At 41.4% G+C, this 20,893-nt stretch overlaps 1 protein-coding gene across 3 annotated transcripts in view; it reads right to left on the reverse strand.

Annotated features, from left to right (window-relative positions):
* Positions 1 to 2,219: 2,219 nt before the first annotated feature.
* Positions 2,220 to 20,893, reverse strand: part of GAD1 (glutamate decarboxylase 1) — a 40,101-nt gene continuing 21,427 nt past the window's right edge. For all 3 annotated transcript variants that reach the window (XM_027557992.1, XM_027557987.1, XM_027557977.1), the window contains 11 exons: positions 18,383 to 18,495; positions 16,917 to 17,032; positions 16,753 to 16,832; positions 16,474 to 16,528; positions 14,797 to 14,913; positions 13,552 to 13,616; positions 10,477 to 10,555; positions 9,237 to 9,386; positions 6,805 to 6,912; positions 5,272 to 5,361; positions 2,220 to 3,866 (listed from right to left, as the gene is read on the reverse strand). In XM_027557992.1, the coding sequence (XP_027413793.1) occupies positions 3,693 to 3,866; positions 5,272 to 5,361; positions 6,805 to 6,912; positions 9,237 to 9,386; positions 10,477 to 10,555; positions 13,552 to 13,616; positions 14,797 to 14,913; positions 16,474 to 16,528; positions 16,753 to 16,832; positions 16,917 to 17,032; positions 18,383 to 18,495 (1,147 nt within the window). In that variant the 3' untranslated portion in view covers positions 2,220 to 3,692. The remainder of the gene's footprint in view (positions 3,867 to 5,271; positions 5,362 to 6,804; positions 6,913 to 9,236; positions 9,387 to 10,476; positions 10,556 to 13,551; positions 13,617 to 14,796; positions 14,914 to 16,473; positions 16,529 to 16,752; positions 16,833 to 16,916; positions 17,033 to 18,382; positions 18,496 to 20,893) is intronic.

Here is a 20,893-nt window from a genome sequence, read left to right on the forward strand (position 1 = left end):
ATCATGGATAAACCTTGAAAACACCTGAAGTCACATTTGGTCACAAAAGACTACACATACTGTGTGATTTCACTTATATGTGATGTCTAGAATAGACAAAAAGCCGGATAGTGGAGTCCAGTGGCTGGAGAGGATACGTATATGGGAATGAGGAATGTCTGCTGATGGGTATGAGGTTTCTTTGTGGGATGATTAAAATGTTCTAAATTTGACTGGAGTGATGGCTTTAGAGCTGTGTGAATAGTTTACAAGCCAGGGAATTATATACTTTAAAATGAGTGAATTACATGGCATATGAATTATATTTCAATAAAACTGTAGCAACAACAAAAGAATGGTTAAAATTTTTAAAAATCAACAACACCAGATGTCAGCAAAATATAGAGCAACTAGAAAATTTCTACAATGCTAGTGAGAATACAAAATGGTACAGCCACTTTGGAACTAGTTACCTCATAAACATACTCTTGCCATAGGATTAAGCAATCCTACACCTAGTTATTTACCCAAGTTAAATGATAACCTATGTTCACACAAAAATCTGTACCCTACTGTTTATAGTGGCTTTAATTGCCCCAGGCTGCAAACAACCCAAATTTCCTTATATGAGAGAACAGATAAACTGTACATTCATACAAATGGAATACTACGCAGTACTAAAAGGAATGAACAAATGATACCGACAACAACATGGATGAATTCCAAATGCATGACGTTAAGAGAAAGAAGCCAGACCCAAAGGTTACATATTATATGATTCTATTTACAAAATGGGAGAAACAAAATTCTGCTGCTGCTGCTGCTAAGTCACTTCAGTCGTGTCCGACTCTGTGAGACCTCATAGATGGCAGCCCACCAGGCTCCTCCGTCCCTGGGGTTCTCCAGGCAAGAACACTGGAGTGGGTTGCCATTTCCTTCTCCAATGCATGAAAATGAAGTGAAAGTGAAGTCGCTCAGTCATGTCCGACTCTTAGCGACGCCATGGACTGCAGCCTACCAGGCTCCTCCGTCCATGGGATTTTCCAGGCAAGAGTGCTGGAGTGGGGTGCCATGGCCGTCTCTGAAACAAAACTCTAGACACAGACAAATCAGAGGTTGCCAAGAATTAGGGGTTGGAGAAGGTGCTGCTCACAAAAGGATGTGGGACAATGTATGGGTGTGATGGAACTGTTCTAGGTATTGTGATAGTTACATTATTGAATGGGTTTGTCAAAATTCATATTACACTATAAAGAGTGAATCTTACAGTATCTTAATTATATCTTAATTTAAAAATTTCTTCTCAAAATATTGTCCCATGAGAAAAAAAATGTCATAGACCAGGGGCCTGGAGGCCAACTGACAATTTAACAATTATCTAAAATTGTGCCTTTGTTACTCTGACCCCTTCTCTCCCTAGATCTGACTGTAGATGGGAAAATACAGTAGCTGAAAAGAGTAAAAAAAGAAGTTGACTGTATCTTGACCATCAGCCTTGCCACACTGGACACACAACGTACCCACCACCCCCAGTGGATTGCAGCCTGAAACAGTACCAGCAGGATCAAGGGAGGAACTCTATACTGGATACCAATTTGAGGTCCTGCTTATTACACAGAGTTGGACATTCAGTTTCTAAAATGAGGCTGTTCTGTGCCTGAGAGGCCAGGAAAGCTATGTGATTAGCCTGAACTCAAATAGAGGCATGGAAACAATCAACCCCTCCTTCGGAGGGGATATGAAGGAACAGTTAGAGGAAAAAAGTGACTTTAAGATCACTTTCCTATGGAGTCTAGTTTGTTTAATACAATGGTTACTTGTGCAGTTGACATGCTATTAAAAATGACATTTAATCCCTACAAGCGCCAGATAGGGAACTCCTTATATTCCAAATGAGTGAGATGGTATTATCATGGCTTAACAGAATATTCATAGAGAATGGTCTCTATTTCATAATGACCCAGCACCAAAATATATTTCTTGAGGAAGTGAACTGGGCCCACTGTACAAGCATACGCAGCTGGAAGGCACAATTCTGTGCTCTTAGAGGTATTCAGATACTGTAGATACCAAGTGGTGGAAGATGCCCATGAGAAGCAAAATTTTTCAGCCATGCACACTTCTGCAATCCTAGTTCTAGAACAGTGCCTGTAACAGAAAAATAAAAATTTGTTGAATGAATGAATGGAACTCCAAGATACACATAGGAAAATGAAAAATAGGAATGATTTTTCTTTTTCCGAGTGTGAACCACAAATTTTATTTAATTAGAATCCCAATGATTTTTAGATAAGGGGCTTGGGAATCTTAAGACTGTGGATTGAGTCCCAACCTAATAAAGGTATTGACCATCACCTGAAGTCAGCTGGTGAGCATTAATGGGCTACGGTGATCCCAGCAACCATAACTGGAAACCTCTCTCTTCTGCATGAAACACATACTGAAAGAAAAATCTGTTCAAATTCTCCACAGAGAATATTTTTATTTATTTATAGTCTTCTTGCATACTCTAAAATGCACAGTGTGAATTTCCTTTCTTCAAAAACAGTTGTGAGCCTGGTCAGTTTGAGATCTTCAGAGTCTTCGGAAACATTGCCTTAGGTTTGTGCTAAGGGAGTCACAGAGATTGGTCATGAACTACTACAAAATTACAGAAGACCTAGTTATTATCCAACAGTTACTAGAAAAGCATAGAGAACACCCAACATACAGCCAGACAGAGCAATAGAAGAGCAGATGCTATGTAAGTCTCGGGATTTCCATATATAGGATGTTATGTACAGTATCAGAATTCTTTTATAGATGGTAAAGTTATGCTTAAATCATTATTTTAAGGGCACTCTAATATAATACAAGTCTTACTAATTTCAGTCTTTTCTCTTTGGCTCACAAGTGCACGAAAATACCATAAACAATTTTCAGAACTTACTGCATTAATATATAAATAAGATACATTACAAATGAGAAGAAAATACAAGACACCTCTTTAACATGGTAAATCTCTGAATATAAATAAGCAAATATTTCATTTACCTACAAACAGTCATTGAGATCATTACATATATTCTTCCCCTCCCCCTCCTAAGGACAAACAACAGAAATATGCACAACCTACACAAATTAAACTAGAAATATACAGCAATAGCACACCTGGAACAACGACTCTGCTACTGTTTCCCCCTAACAGGATCCTAACGGGGAGGGCGGGACGCTTGTCACCCAGTGGCTCTTTTTCTCATCCATCATGACTTCAGACGGGAGAAATACTGACGGTGAGGTCAACACCTGCCAACAGCATTTTCCTTGGTCCCCAACACACAGCATTTTGAAAAAACATCTTTTCTGGGGCGGCTGGGCAAGCTGGTTTGCAGCATGTTTGGCCCCTCAGTTACTGAGGAAGAAGGTAAAATGGATTCTCTTGGAGCGGGAGACATGCTGTGATCTATTACCACACTCACTAGACAGACGTGTATTTATAGAGAGAGGTATATATAACTGTACATATATACTGTGTTCCTAATGTGCAACTTTTGAAAAAGAACATTATTTCCGGCTAACTCTAATAAGCTTAAGGAAGGTTTTAACAGTATTCTTCAAGATATTCTGTTTTCCCTCAATGAAATGGCCTATGTGTTTCAGCAACGTATAGAGGTTTGTTCTAGAGTGCGGAGGGGAAAGGGAAGTCCCAGAAACTGATGTACTGTGGGTGGCAGTTACAGATCCTGGCCCAGCCTCTCTATCTCCTCAATGAGGAAGTCAATATCAGATTGGGTAGCGGCTGGGTTGGAGATGACCATCCGGAAGAAGTTGGCCTTGTCCCCCTGAGGCTGGTAGCCAACCATGGTTGTGCCAGATTCCATCATCAGGGCTTTGATCTTTGGGGCCACCTTGTAAGGGAAAACACAAGACAAAACTCAAGGTCGATACGAACACCATGCTCTTTTTCATAATACAACCCATTTCTTAGTTGCAAAAAAAGAGCAACCTGCTTTTCATCATGTATTTACACTCACACAAAGGCAAAGAAGTATTTTACACCCAAGTTTCTTCAATGGCTAGTATCTAATGACTAATTTTTAAATTGACATAAACAGTTGATTTATAAAACTGTGATAGTTTCAGGTGGACAGAAAAGTGATTCAGGTATACACACACACACGTTATTTTTCAGACTCTTCTTCATTATAGATTATTACAAGCTATTGAATATAGCTCCCTGTGCTATACAGCAGGATCTTGTGTTTATTTTATATATAGTAGTGTGTATCTGCTAATCCTAAACTCCTCGTTTGTCTTTTCCGCCTACCCTCTTTCCTCTCTGGTAACCATAAGTTTGTTTTTTATGCTTGTGAGTCTGCTTCTATTTTGTAAGTTCATTTATATAATTTTTTAGATTCTACATATAAGTGATATCATGGGATATTTGCCTTTCTCTGTTTGACTTACCTCACTTAGTATGATAATCTCTAGGTTCATCCATGCTGCTGCAAATGGCATTATTTTATTCTTTTCATAGCTAACTTTCATACCGTTCTCCATAGTGGCTGCACCAATTTACATTTCCACAAACAGTATAGGAAGATTCCCTTTTGTTCACACCCTCTCCAGCACTTATTATTTGTAGGTTTTTTGATGATGGCCACTAATGACTATTTAAGTCTACCCAATCATACATTCCTACAGAAAGCATTGTGCAACTGAATTTCAAAAGTCAGACACAGGACAATGATAATAAAGTCAAAAAAACAAAAATGAAAAATTCACAGGGGCAACAATACAAATTAAGACTTCCATACAGTAATCCAGCACCTGGGATATTGTCTGGCACATGAACTCTGCTCACCAAATATCTGTTGAATGATTAGATGAGTGAAATAGTATATAAGTTAAATACAAACAACTATAAGTAACATATAAACTAGATATAGAAACCAGTAACTAGAATGAATCAGCATTAGAGTTGACTCAAACTTAGTAAAAGATATTTTAATAGACATGGTTTGGTATGGAAGTTTCAAGGAATATGTATATTATTCAACTGCACAGCACATAACCCCTCTGATGACAAACACCAACCTAATGTAGGGATGCATTCCCTAGAAATTCCCACTGCATCTGAACCACAGTGGGGACAATTCAGACCCAAGGAGAAGAATATAACAAGATGTCTCTGTATCATCCCAAACCTTTAGCTTTCATTTCTTTCTGTTCAGACAGACCCCTAGAATGAGGATGTTCTGACCAGCCAGAGAAACTGCAGAGGGTTAGAAGAGACAAGGAGAGATTCCATACCCTGTGTAGCTTTTCCCGTCGTTCGGGGCTATCTGGAACACCCCTGAGGCTTTGTGGAATATACCAGAAACAGACGTTCGTATGCTCAGGCTGTAGCGATTTTCACAAACAAGCATGCAAAAAACAAAACAGAAAATTAAGAGAACTTGAGAGAAAGCTGTTCTAACTCCCCACCCCATCCCTCAAAAAGGCTTCATGTTACTTCTATACTTGGGAGAACAAAGCCCGGTTTATCCCATCATATCTGGGAAGAGAGCTATTTCCCATAACCAATTTTCTCGATGATTAAAGTTACCCACCTTTGAACACCGAAATATTTAAAAAAACTACATTTGGATCATTTCAATAAAGGGTATTATCCATCTTGCCATCTTGTAGTGCCTCATATATAGAAGATGCTCAAAGCATTGTTAATATTTTTGGTCCTGAATGTTTTGACTTTATTCTATCAATACTAAACCTTCTCCTGATTACTCAGGATTATCATAATGAACATTGATACTGGTTCTAAACTGTAAGACAGGGCTTACTGAGATGTACTGGATTGTTCAGTGGTCCTTCCCTAAGGACCCTCATGCTTTTTGAGTCCTTCTGCATTCTTGCTACAGTTTTCCAGTTTCCTTCCTAATTGCTGTCTGCCATCACTGTGCCTACCTTTCATGGGTTGGAGACATCACATTCGTCTTAACCTGCTAGTGGAACATTTAAAATAGTGTAAGTGATGAGCGTGAGGCCCCAGAGGTGAAACGCACGAGCACTGTATGATGGATTTGAACAGCTTAGGGCTCTTTCTTGTTCACTTGGCGACTCTCCAGAGTGTTACTAGTAGTTTAGGTGCCTGATAAATAGACTGAGTTGAATGCAGGCAGTGTTTTATTACACTGGATTATGAGTGTAATTTCTTCTATTCAGCACTGGCTCCTATTCCAGCTTTCTTTATTCAGCTGTGAACTCCAATAGGGGAGAGATGGTACCTGTTTTGGTCACTACTCTACAACCAAGCTCCCAGTCTGGGGCAAGACACACAACAGGCACTCAGCCAACAGCAGAATAACAAGCACCTGACTGCATGCAGTGTGGATCTGAACTCAGGGCAGAGAGCATTTTATCTTGCTCTCCTCATAACGAATCTATGTAAAGTACAACTTCATTTTAGGACCAGTCTTGGGAGACAAGGGTCTGGGATCGGTATACCCATCCCACAAGCTTCTTGGAACTGAAGAACACTTTCTCACGGAGGTACAACACCACTCTAAGTTCCAAGAATGATACAGGATTCAGACCTGCCAAGGAAAGCCCTCTGGTCTACAAAGGACTGGCTGAGAACTACACCTTTCTGGAAGAGGCGAAGGGGAAAAGTTGTCCCAATGCTACTGGAAGAAACATTTGTGAACACAGAGGGAAGTAAACGAGAGTGCATAGAATGAAAATTCAGAAGCAGCTTCTGGTAATGTGGGACACTACAGCTTCAGAAGCTTCCCTCTGTAATCTTCCCTCAATAGATATTTGATATAGCTAGTCCAGACAGCTTACCTCACCATCAAAAACCATCTCAAATTCTTCTCTGTTTTTAATCTTGGCATAGAGGTATTCAGCCAGTTCCAAGCATTTGTTGATCTGATTTTCAAAGCCCACTGTACCCTGTTTTTTAAAAAAAAAAAAAAAGAAAGAAAGTCATATTTGTTGGTGAGAATTTGCATTTCCCTGTGATGGCATTGAGAGGGCTTTGCTGTCTTTATCTATCAGAAATATACAGAAGAGTATTCTTGGAGATGGTTAGCAAGAACCATCTCATTGAATGTGTGTGGCTTTCTCACAGCTCTGTATGTGATAACATGTGCCAAATCTCTTTTGAAGGCATTCTAGTCTCTGGGCAGTTATCCTCAACAGGGCTTTTAGATTCTTGCTAGTAATTCACAGCCTGAGCCTGAAGCCCATTTTTGGTCTGCCTTAGGCTGCTGCCACCCAAACTGTCGTCTACGGACATACACTGTAACCAGTCCACGATGAGATGAGTTGAGAAACTGAGATTAAGCAATAAGAAACTTCTATGGCCGTTTGACAGAGTAATTTTACATCTACTGAATCTCATTTTTAAAATTGATGTTTACATGTGTTCCCCCTCCTGAACCCTCCTCCCTGCTCCCTCACCAGGATCCCACCTTGGTAACCAATTCACTGTGAGCCAAACTTCCGGGAACACATGTATACCTGTGGCGGATTCATTTTGATATATGGCAAAACCAATACAATATTGTAAAGTTAAAAAATAAAATAAAATAAAAATTACTTCATGAAAACATAGACACTAAAAGGTTAAAAAATGATCAACACACCACTCAATAAAATTTTCATAACTTGTTCACAAAAAAAATAAAATAAAATTGATGTTTATATTTCATATGGCTTTCTATTTCATTTTTCTAGCAATTCATCTTTATTGTATTGGTCTATGACAGGTTAAAGAAAAACCCAACTGGTTCTTCAGAGAGTTGGAGAAATAGTACTTTGGAACCTACCTTCCCCAGAAGGAAGTCCCAACCAAACACATCCCCCTCACTCCCAGACAGGCTCCCCTCCACATAACATCGTATTACCCCTTTGTGGTGAAGGCAGGCAGGCAGAAGGGGAAGCAGTGGTCTTAGGACATGCCCTGAGACGGCAGTAGCTCCAAGTATTGACAGACTGACTGAGCTTGAGTTTCCAGAGCTAGCGTGGCTGATTAGTGACAGCAGCGCGGGGGGTGTTGAGTGGGTCGGCGTCAACAAGGAGAGCAGATGCACAAGGCTTGTGGCTTGCTAATGCACCCGGGCCAAGCCAACACTGGCAAAGCAGCAGTCATCGCGGAGCACGTGCCTGGGCCAGTCTGCCTTCCTCTTGGGAATGAAGCCCACACCAGGATCCCACCTTGGTAACCCAGTCACTGTGAGCCAAACTTCCGGCAGATGGTTCAAGGGGTTATTGTTAGGCAAAACCAAGGCACAAATTACTGAGACAGGCCATGTGGTTATTATATTTCTGAATCATAGGGCTCTTTCTTTTCCTACAATTCATGGCTATTTATATGCTTAAAATACCTGTGATTACTTTGTGGTAGAAATCAAATTCAGACTATTTCTATATCAAGACAAAATGACTTAGTGAGGAAAAACACTAATAATCCATCAAATTCTTCCTACAGAAGAACATTTAACTAGATGTTTGGCTGGAAAACTTTGTTGTTTTGGTATCAGTAGACCTAATCTTGAAACTTACTAAAATTAATTTACAGTAGATAAAGAAAAATGATGGTGGTGATCTAAAGCTGTGAAATCAAAATTGCCTTTACTTGACTACATAAAAATACTTTTGAAACAAATAGTCACATAGTATTCCTTTTCCTCATCCAAAATTTGAGGGAAATTCCAAATGCTTGCTTTTTTTCTTCTAGACATAGGAAAGCAGCCGTAAAGACTGATGAATACAGACACAGCATGCTTCGGTTTAGGATTTCTTAGAATCAAGTATGCATTTTCTAGAAGAGGGTATGAAATAGGTTGTTATTTATATAGAACTTAAAACTGGCATATACATCCCATCATTCGAGACCTCATAAAACAACTCAGGGTTCTGCACAGAAAAATGCAATAATTTTATCTTTATCTCTTTCTCAACATCTGCACTAAATAATTTCAGTATCCCTAAGAACTGCTGTGGAAGCCCTTGGCAAAATTTTTAGTGCTTATAAGAGAAAGTTAAAGAAAATGTCATGCTAATTCAAATTGAAACTGAATGGAAAGAGAGAGAATTTGACATAAGGGATAAAGTTATTTCATTCACCAGCAAAGAAAATACAGTTAACTCAATTATCTAGATATTGATTACACACATAATGAATTATCTGTGATACAGCTTTGCCTCTCTTTTGCCAGCCAGCCCGTGCACATTACACTTCTGCTCTATTTGCTGAAGGCCACTCTTCGTACCTTTGCTTTCCACATCAGCCAGAACTTGAAGATGTCTACGTGGCGGCCACACTGAATGGCCTTGTCCCCAGTGTCATAGGAGACATCATACTGCTTGTCCGGCTGGAAGAGGTATCCCGCACACATCTGGTTGCATCCTTGGAGGATACCCTGCCATGAAAATCAACACATGGAAATCTGTATTCTCAGGACAGAAGTGTGGATGGCTTGGAAACAAGGCATGCTGGACTTGGGGTCACATACGACCTTTCTTCTAATATCTCATGAGGACTTGCACTTGTCCTGATGTCCTTCTCTAAAACCACCATTGGAAGAACCTTTGCCCCTTCTCCTCTGTCACTCTACTTGGAAAACTATCTTTTGTCTCAGATGCCAACCATGAGGGCCCACCCTATTGTCCCTCTAAGGGGCATTTGGAAATGTGTGTGACTGTTTCAGGTTATTTCACAGACTGGGAAGTGCTATGACATTCAGTTGGCAGGAGTTGGGGATATAAACTTCCTATAGAGGGTGGGACGGTCTCATGTGTAGAAGAATCTTCCTTCCCAAAGTGCCCCCTAAAAGGTGTTCCAGTCCATTCCCAGATCATCTATGAAGTTAACAGGCACTCTACTTAGGAGTGGAGTAAGGAGCATCTGCATTTGTGGCTGCCACAGGACAGAGACAGGCTTTGTGAATGCTTCAGTGTGCAAAAGTTTTCCTGAAGGAACAAAACTCTCCAGGGCAGGGTTCCATTATTAGATTCTTAAAGAAGAGAACAGGCTACTAACTCACAGCTTTTTGGTCAACGTTCCTTGTTGCCCTGAGTTGACATTTGTAGTTGTGGTTCTGAGTAATTTGTTTCAGCTCTTGGGGCCACAGACTCACGCTCAGAACCTGAAGTATGTCCCCACCACCTCTTTTCATCCTAAGGTGAGAGGCGGCAGCTCAGCCAATCACTCTCACTTTTGAGAGAAGGAATGTGGGATGAAATAATGCCCTTGTGGTTTCCTCCACTGGCAGGGCCTTGAGCACTGAACAAGGAAGAAGGAATAGTGCAGAGCAAGAGCCAAGTGAAGGTGCTGGGTTAGCTGAAGCCTAACAGACACAGGAGGGAAACAATAGCTGTGGCAGGCCTAGCCAGGCTGTCAGCCTTGTGAGTTCCTCAACAGGTACTGTAAGAAGACCTCCAAGCGTTCCCCTTCTCATGCCTTCTAAAAGGTGTGCAGGCCACTAGCTCATCTCTAGGGGAAGGACAGACCTTTTCTTTTACAAGAATGGCAGAGCACTGCAGCAGCACACCCATCATCTTGTGAGGGTTCCAGGTGACAGAGTTGGCCCTGAAAGAAGCATATGACACTCTGAGGAGAAGGTGCAGGGGTCAACAAGCGGCAACTGTCCGCTTGAGGAAACCATCACCCCCCACAACTCAAGTCAATGCACGTTTTCAATGCCCAGTCCCCTAAACTGACCTCATACTGGAGTGCATAGCCTTTCCCTTCTCTAGGGGATCTTCCCAACCCAGGGATCAAACCCAGGTCTTCTGCATTGCAGGCAGATTCTTTACCAACTGAGCCACAAGGGAAGCCCCCTAAACTGATCAATAAGTGGTAAATAAATACTTTGTGGGCAGACTCAGAGTACTAAGTAGCAGACTGCCTCTTCTAAAAAACTGCTATTAATACTAGCTAACATTTATGAAGAGCATTTATTATGTTTCCTAGTATACCAAGAGCATTACAGGCATTTTAACAGTGTGGTGTCATGGTTATAAACTCAAGCTTTGAAGCCAGATTACCCAGGTCTGAAACCTGGCTCTGACATTTGCTGGTTTGGGGAAGTTACACAACTCCTTTGTGCCTCAGTTTTCCTGACTGTAAAGTGGGGAGAATAACATCTACCGCAACGAATTGAATAAAGTTAGTAAAATGAGTTAGTAGATACAGTGCTAATAACCATGCCTGAAATACTTAATTCTTACAACAACCCTATCATATAACGACTACTGCCACCTCTATTTTAGATGCAGAGAGTGAGGCACAAGAGGGTTCAATATATCACCCAAAGTCACACAGCTGGGAAGTGTTGGAGTCAAGATTCAAATTCAGGGAGTCTAACTGTCAGTCTACTGTTCATAACCTCTCTACTAGACTGCCTGCCTCTAGGCAACAGATTCAGGTTCTTTCTGCCTTCCTTTTCTTATAAATCGGACTGGTGATGCTGACCTACTTGCTTATAAGGTAGTATGAAGGCTGACACACAAAAGCAAGGATCAGCTGGACAATTCTGGACTTGGACTACTTAGTAGCATTGTTTAAATGCTAAATAAACATAATCTTGCCTGTTTAGTCTGCAGTGGTAGTTTAACAAGCATGGTCTCCTAGCAACCGCATCACTCCGTCAGACACAATTAAATGGTTAAGGAGCGCACTAGCTAGGACATTATAGAAACAAACAAGTGTAATGTATGACGATTAAAACTTGGGTAACTCCTTCCCAATGGCCTAGCCCACAGCTGGGCTCTGTGCTTTAATACCTGTGAAGAATGTTTTCCCCAGACATAGCAATTGGCTTGGAATTACACTGCCTCTGCTCTCCCTGGAGCTAAATTCCTGATGAGAATTTTTAACCTCTTCATCTTGCTTAGATCCAATAGAGGGAAAACAATGTAGTGTATACTTGACTATGGAGTCTATACTGTTGTTCAAAGAGGGGAAAGGCTTGAAGTACCTTCCACCACATGAATAAAGAAAATCTTTATGAAAGAGACTTATGAAAAGTTGTAAGGTGACTCAATGTTATCTCATTAAAAAGCATCAGCATGAAGCCATATTTTACAAGGTAATGAATTTAATCCAGTTTCTCACAGTTATCATGCACTGAACCATTAAACAATTATACACAGATCTCACAAAATATCTGACATTTTTTTTGAATGTCCTAAGGGACTGACGTAAATCATTCTTCGGTGCTACAAGTGGAAAGTAGTAACATATGATGTAGATTCAGTTTCTTTCAGAAGACATACGTGCTTTAAAATGTTAGAAAAGGAAAAGTCTAGTGCAAAATGTTTCAAGTTTTCGCTTGACTCACAGATGGAAAATGGAAATTGCCTGAGAAATTTAAAGTACAGTTGGACCGGCCCATCTACATATAAGATCTTGTCCTCCAAGTTAAGGCTCATATAACTATGCTTCAGCAAGTTACGCTTCATCCACTCACTCAGATATTGGCCCCTCCAAGCTGAAAGGCAGGGGGTGAGGCACAGGAGAGGTAAGAACACTTGGCCCCCTGGAGCGCCTCTCTGACGTCTGCTGCCGGTCCGCCTCTCCACCCTCATCTGCTCTTGCTGCTCTCTCATTGCTCCAGCCACAGTGGCCTCGATGATGGTCCTTCCTCCAGCTTGTCATGAACATCCTTCTTCAGGGCCTTTGTATTTGCCCTTCCTACCACCTGGAACATTCTTCCTGTATTGTCTTTCTATCTCCATTTATCCCAGAATCTGCTGAAACGCTACCACCCTAGAAGGGCCTCTGACTATCCTGTATAAAATACCACACCTCGGCAGATGAAACACCTCCTTGTTTATGTCCAGGCCACTGGGCAGTAAGATTCAGGAGGGGAAATCTTTTCATTGACACCACCTTCCATATATTGCCTTATTTTTTTTAATGTGCCAGGTACACATTTTTAGAAGAATGCCTGGTGGTTGGGCTGAAGACAGGTACCTGGTTCATGACAGGTGCTCGGTAAATAGTTGCTGAACGAATCATTGAATCTATGTGAGTTCATTTCAGGTCAATATTTAGGAGTTAGGTCAAAATCATATTTGGCTTAGAACACCCACTGAATGTGAATGTTAAACAAGAAAATAAGTAAGTAAGGCATGCTGAGTGTCCTGCCCTATCCTCAGTTTAGTGGGAAATGTAAGCTTAGTGAGAAAGAAGAATGAACTAAATCAGCACCTCTTCATGTGCCCTCAACGAACTCTCATTTAGCCTCCAAATGCCCACCCTGGTAAGTCTCTCGTCTCTCCTGCTCAGGCACCTTGCAATCAGTCTGCTGTTGAGCTTATCACAGGGTGTGGTAACTCTTTGTTTGTCTTTCTCTTTTACTAAACTGTGAGCTCACTGAGGCGAAAACTCATTTGACTAGGAAATCCATCATCTTTGATTCCCCAGTGCCTGGCATACAGTAAGTGCTCAATCAGTGCCTGCTGAACAAAAGTGAGCTTCAACAGAATAAGATGTTGGGAATCAGGGCAGACACATCAGTGGACCCAGCACACCATGTGCTGCATGGCCTGGATGGAGGAGGCCCTGTGCTCAGCCCTTACCTCTCGATGCCACTGAGCTTATGGCGGTGCTTCTGGGACATGAGCAGCCCGCCACCCCAGGCAGCCTGTGAGGACAGAGAAAAGAGAGGGAAAGGGACACTGAGCAACACTGATGAGTCTGAGCCCGGTCACACCACACCTCTAGCAAAACATGATGAGAATGTAAATGGTGAAAAACATGAGCTCCTCTGACAAACAGAACCCACACAGACTGTTCCACCAAGGGCAATTGTACTTATTCATCATTTATCACATCTTCTTCAAAAGTTCCTCCAGATTAATGTCAGGGTCGCCATGCAAGTAATACAGATAAATGGGGCTGAACCTGTGGAGCTGAGATCCAAGGCCTAAAGTGCTCTAGAAAGCCAGGGACACTTGAGATGACCCCCTGGGGGGCTCTGGGAGCAGGAACACACAGGACTAGAGGTTGCCATCTGAGTCTACCCAGAGTAGAACTCTAAGGGCTTCTGAAAACCTTGGAAGGCAGCAGCCCTGGTGGGCTTGGATTTTCCGCAACTGCTCCTTCAAGAGCAGGACATTTTTGCGGGTTCCCTGATGCATGTTGATCAAATAGCCTGGGACACCATGTGACATAAGAACAGACTTTGTAATCACTTGTCCAATATCAGGGCAGATAATCCCATTGTCCACTTGTAAGAAGTTAAACCCATGAGAGAATGGAGAGAGAGAGAGAAAAAAAAAAAAAACACAGTCACACATGTGAAAATCTACCTCTTATGCTCCTAGGAAATGGAACAAAATCTCTTAATTGATACCACCTTCCATATACAGCCTTATTTTTCCTACATGTACCAGATATGCCTGTCTTTTCTTTTCGTTCCTTCCTTTCTTTTTAAGAAAAGTGTCATAGATGGTTGGACTGAAGGCAGACAGCTGAGTGTCCATATTCAGATTCATGGCCAATTTCTACACATTGTATCTTACATTTTTTTCCCCTTTGAAATCAGTTGTATTTTACTCTACAGCCATTTGTTCAGAAGCTTTCTAGGAAAGTGATAGAGTTGAACTTGTAGGTTGAACCATAGAAGACAGAAATTGGCCAGGAAGGACTGAATAAGCCCAGGGCACAGACAGGCCTGGGTGTACGCCTGTCATGAACAGCCTGCTGGGGACAAAAGAAATGTGGTGGGGAGAGAGGCTATGGGAGAAGCTGGAGGAAAATCATAAAGCAGAGCTGCTTCCACCCCTCGAAGGGCCCAGGCCACTCTGAGTTACAGCACTTACATCGACATGCAGCCAAAGGTTGTATTTCTCACATATATCTGCAATCTCCTGTATTGGATCAAAAGCGCCATAAACAGTGGTGCCAGCAGTTGCATTGACGTAGAGAGGGACGTAACCCTATAAGAAGGACAGGCTGATTAGTCTTTCTAACCTCCCTCCTTTCCACACAACGAACTGCAGTAGCATTCATTTCCAACAGAGATCAGCTAAGCTGGTGTGTATCTGATACTATATGTGGGACTACTCTCCGTTGATGCATTCACTCATTCCTTCATTTATTCAACCAATATTTTTAGTGACATTCATGTGCCAGGCCCTGCTGAGGATGCTGGGAACACAGCAGTGAGCACAAAAGACAAAGACTTCTGTCTTCGTGGAGTCTGCACTTTAATGGTGAGTGACTGACAATCAACAAATTTAAATAAGAAAAATAAATAGTATGTTTAAGAGTGACAAGTTCTATGGCAAACAATAAAACAAGAAAAAGTCACAATAAATGTCTGGAGTGATGGCGGGTATCTGAATGCCATCTGGACAATACTACATTTTAGAACCTGTGCTGTTCTAAGTGTATTGATGTAATAATAGTATGGAAGCATTGTTTGGTTATTGAAAACAGATCTATGCACTATTTCCTTAAGGATAGATACAGTAAAATTTTGGTGTGAACAAGAAATAAATGAGAAAGCAGAGTAATAGCACTCAGACAGGCTTGGGAAAGTCTGTGAATCCTAGGAGATCCTCCTCTCCCTTTGCTCAGTCCTCGCGACATTTCTATTTCCTCTGCTGCTGCTGCTGCTGCTGCTAAGTCACTTCAGTCGTGTCCGACTCTGTGCGACCCCAGAGACGGCAGCCCACCAGGCTCCCCCGTCCCTGGGATTCTCCAGGCAAGAACACTGGAGTGGATTGCCATTTCCTTCTCCAGTGCATGAAAGTGAAAAGTGAAAGTGAAGTCGCTCAGTCGTGTCCGACTCTTCGCGACCCCATGGACTGGAGCCTGCCAGGCTCCTCCATCCATGGGATTTTCCAGACAAGAGTACTGGAGTGGGGTGCCATCACCTTCTCCGAATGCCTCTGCTGAGACCCAGGCAAACAACCACAGTTAGAGAAAGAGGTACAAGAATGTAACCAAAACAACTAAGAGTTGGTAAATGGCCTGACAGCTGCCTGGCAGTGCCTAGTGATATATCTGTTCTGTGTGATTTTTCTGTTTAATAGAACTTATTGAGGCTGAATTCACCAATTATCATGGGCCATCTGCCAGAGCATGGAAGCAATTTGCTAAATAGAATCCTAACCTTAAATAATATTTGTTAAAATGAGATTACACCTAACAAATAGCATGTAAAAAAACCTCAATTAGGCTGTATCTTTGTGAGACTTGGATAATGGATTTATTGAAGTACATCAAACTAATCATTTTGCACAATGAATATAGAACCAGTGGATTAATGACTGAATTTCTCATTTTTCAAAATTAAAAAATTGATACTTTGTAGACACAGCTTTAAAGCCAAGTCATCACACAGGCTAAAAATAAGCAAACATCTGAGAAAAGAATTTTAGAAACACAATAAAATTATCTCATATCATCAAAGACTTTTATTGTCAGAGGCAGAAAGATTATTTTTAAAAATCTGTATTCACCAGTATTTAGATACATCATAGAGTACATACCTTTTGCTTGGCTTCAAGAATTTTTGTCTCTAAATCAGCTGGAATTATCTTCCCCCTGTAATTATAATAAAAGGAGAGAAATTAAAATGAAGAATCAATGAGATTGCACATGGAAAAAAACTTCAGCAGCAGCAAAAAGTAATTTAATCGGATATTTTCAACAGACCATTAGCAGCTTGGCACACTGTACTGAGTCAGTTCTTAAGCACAATAAAACAAATTTAACAGATGAGCACATTTAATACATCAAGAAGCTAATATTCACTCTCCCCTGCCTACCTTTCATTGCACTTTATCAAAATCACGTTGTCGGTTCCAAAGCCAAGTGCAGCCCCAGCTTTCTTTATGGAATAGTGACTCTGCAACAAACAGAAGCCGGACATTAGATGTTAGAGAGTTCCTTGGAAAACACCACAGTCCATGAGCAAGTGCACCCAACTCACGTGTTCTGAGGTGAAGAGGACAAGCTTGGGCACAGCCGCCATACCCTTGGTCTTAACTTCCGGGAAGTACTTGAAGCGAGCAGCCATGATGCTGTACATGTTGGATATGGCTCCCCCTATCGTCAAGAAGACACAGTAGGAGCTGTTGGGACGCCCTCGTTACTGTTTTTAACAACAAAGGCTGATGTGGTATCTTAAGAGACAAGGGAAGTCAGAAAGGGGAAGGAAAATATCCTGATAGGTTTTGCTGGCTTCCCTATTGCCAGAGCTTCCCTCTGGTCCCTTTGCCTGGAAATACAAATAATCACACTCATTAACAAAGCCATGAAGGCAATTTGGCTGGAGATGATTCATTTACTCTGGTGCCCGTCCCACCTGAAGCCTAGACAGCAATGTAAGAGATGGCAGCAGCAGCGGCTGCAGAGATAGGTGAGTTACAACCTTCCTGCTCCTACATTCTGCTCAGACTATTTACTGGACAAAGATGAATCTTTTCTCTGAGCCAGAAAGACAGAGAAAGAGAGAGTAACAGAGCCTATGGAAGCAGTGACACTGCCTGGGTACCGTCCTGAAAGAACAGCCCAACTGAGTTATTGAGTCATTTAGGAGAACTCCAAGTGTATTAAAATAAGACCAAACTCATATTTACTTAAGTCAAGATGCAAGGAGAACTGAGCTCATCAGGTATGTCTGGACAACAAACGATGAGCCATGTTTGCATTAGTTACCTATTATTAAATGGCAAATTCTGTGGATGAATTGCCTGGACAATTGCAATTTTTATTTCTCTTCTTTTCCTCATAGTGGCTCAGATGGTAGAGAATCTGCCTGCAATGCAGGAGACCCAGGTTCAGTTCCTGAGTCAGGAAGATTTCCCTGGAGAAGGGAATGGCAATCCACTCCAGTACTCTTGCCTGGAAAATTCCATGGACAGAGGAGCCTAGCAGGCTACAGTCCATGGGGTCGCAAACAGTCGGACACGACTGAGTGACTAAGCACAAGCACAGCATATACAATCACGCTGTCTCTGACACCGCTCCAAACTCCCTCCTACTTATAAAATTATCTGTCCTTGTTTTAAAGATTCTTATTGTATCTATACTGAACTACAGATTTAAAGTAAATATACTATTTTGGCCAAAATTGATCAAGCCACTGATAATCTTGATTCCCTAATCCCCAGCTTAATCAAACTGCTGTCATCAGACCAGAGTTGTTTAGCACGGTTTAGACACAGCCTTTGTCAGTTTGTACAGGTTTAGAACAGCCTTTGGTTGGTTAGAACACAAAGAATGTAGTGTTCTTGCTAGCCTTTGCTCTGACAAAGAAGGCAGAACTATTGAAAAATCATATTTTTCAGGTCATTGTTCTCCTACAAACTCACTTTGTGTTTAGTGTTCTCAAAGATCCTAAGGATCCATACTGCAAACCTTGAGGAGAGTCTGGAAAAGAGAACAGAAACCTACCAGGAGAAAATATCCCATCACCATCTTTACTTGACCATCCAACTATCTCTCTCATCTTCTTAAGTGTTATTTGCTCCATGAGGACAAACACTGGTGCAATTTCATATGTAAACCTGGAAAGGTGGTGAAAAAAAAAAGCAAATAAAGAAGTCAAATCTTATTTGGAGAACACAGATCACTGGTTTAGTTTTGTACTTAGGTTTGAAAAACAGATGTTCAAAACCACTAAAACAATTCATTTCCTAGTAGGGTATTGACTCACTAATCACAAAATATCAGAAACCAGCCTGGGTTACTGAGAGAGGTGGTGGAAATACCTGCTCTGTGATACTTCAGCAACAAAATAGACTTTCATCTGAAAGGAATGTCTTAGGTGTGGTCCACCCAGAGAAATAGAAGGAAATAAAATGACTTTTCTGGGTTCCTTTCACTTCTAAGAGCATAGGATGATGGAAATGCTAATTGAAAAAATATTCTAAGTTCTATATAAAATCTGCTTGCAACATTTTTAAAAAAGAGACTGCCAATTTCATACTTGTAGAATCTATAAAACCCAGAACCAAAGTTTATCTTTTAAGAACAATGTAAACATCCGAAAGCTAACCATGAAGCTAATTGGAAATATGGACCATATTTTAAAGATCTCAATATAATTATCTACATAGTTTTTTACTGATGATCCCTAAGGACAGTTAGGTTTCTATAACTCTCTGAAGTCAATACCTGTCAAGAATAATTACAAGTGATGATTTCTAATGACCAATTACCAAAACACCAAGAAGAATGTCAACTGGCACACAGCTGACTGAGGGCATCAGATATACTGGTAGGTTAGCTTTGACTTCTTATTTAAAGGTAGAAAGCCATGCTCTTCTCAAAGCAATTCAAACACAAGCACAGTGTAGTGAGTAGTCATTGAAACAAGATCATGGTACCAAGGCACAGGGCTTAAAAGAAATCAAAGAAGGTCAGTCTGTAGAAAATTAAGCCAGAAAAAAAAAAGATATTTACTGTGAGGCTTTTTGTCTTTCTTCTTTTTGCTTGGCCTTCTTAAGCATTGGAGTTTGTGGGCTCGGCTCAGGCCATGCTCCCTGAAGAGAGATTCCTAGATGGACTCAGCCAAATGATAAGGGGATATTTTATCCCTGGTTAGGGTATTCAGGCTGAATGCCAATGCTGAGGACTAATGAGAATTTTTGCTAGCTTAATGATTTAGAAAAGCTGTTTGCAAGAATGAGATAGCAATGGTTGTACAAAGACACAGGTGAAGACACTAAGTTTTAAACATGGAGAAAAATTAAACAATCCAATTAATCACATGGTGGTAAAAGAGGACAAAAAGATCCTGCAGGATTCTCAGGGTATATCTCTTGGAGGAAGAATTCTGTTTTCAAAAAGAATATGTCTGTTTTCCTTGGGAGGACCCTTGAAATTTAGGAGGAAGACCCTTGGAAATCATGTGTTCAGTTACCATCACCTCTGGAGGTCACAATCATGCTTTGGTTCTGCTCTGAGCCCCATCACCGTAGCAACCAACACTCCCTCATGTCTGATGGCCTGATAAAGGAAGAAGAAGAGAAGGATTCCTGATTTAGCCTGTGCTGCTGAGTGTACCAAGGGGCAAACTCATGATGTGGTTCTATCCATTCTTGAACAAATGCGTTATAAACAGTGCCACCAATTGTTGGCAAAAATGTATGCATGGTAAAGAGGTACTGGTGGCCAGCTGTGTGCTGGAGTCTCAGAGTACCAAATGAGAAGGCTCTCTAGGGTAAGGCAAGGAATCAGTGGAATCATATACCATAATATCAGAACCTTGTCAAGGACTGGATGAAAGCTGGACCAGAACCAAGTCAGTGCAGGAACCACAGGGGGAAGGGAGAAAGGATGGTGTGGAAGACCAGAGGGTTGGTCCACTTCATGATTTGAATCAATTTAGGCCCCAGATTTGCATGAACTAGTCTTACCAGGAATATGACCATTACTCTCAGGATCAGGAGGAAGAATCTAGAGAGTTCGATCATGAGACCATCTGATCTCATCAACCTCAGGTTCCTTATTTATGCCAGGTTCCTTTTTTATTCCAAAAGCCTTAGTTCTGTTCAATAACTAGTTAATGAATGAATGACTATTCTCTGCCAAGTGGCTTTTTATATACTGAGGAGACAAAGTTGTCACAAGACACCATTCCCAGTCTTGAGGAAGAAGTTTACTAGGATGAATCCAGCATCTTGGCCTTAGCTTCATCCTATTTGACAGCCCTTGCCTGGGTCTGAAGGACTAGTTTAACCCCACAGCTAACACCGAAACTTACTCTGATTCATGATCTTAGTCCTGACATCCCCTCCTGGAAGCTGGTAGCTTGCCCCATGGTTGTCGATCCTCAGCCAGGCCTGTCACATGGGCTGACATGGCGTCCCCATTCTTGACACTCCCTCTGAACTTGCTTTCTCATCCGGGCCATGTTTACAACTGGGAGTTTGCTTCCACCCAAAGCCTCAGAGAAGACTG

This window comes from Bos indicus x Bos taurus, chromosome 2 (genome assembly GCF_003369695.1).
Source record: "Bos indicus x Bos taurus breed Angus x Brahman F1 hybrid chromosome 2, Bos_hybrid_MaternalHap_v2.0, whole genome shotgun sequence".
Taxonomy (NCBI): domain Eukaryota; kingdom Metazoa; phylum Chordata; class Mammalia; order Artiodactyla; family Bovidae; genus Bos; species Bos indicus x Bos taurus.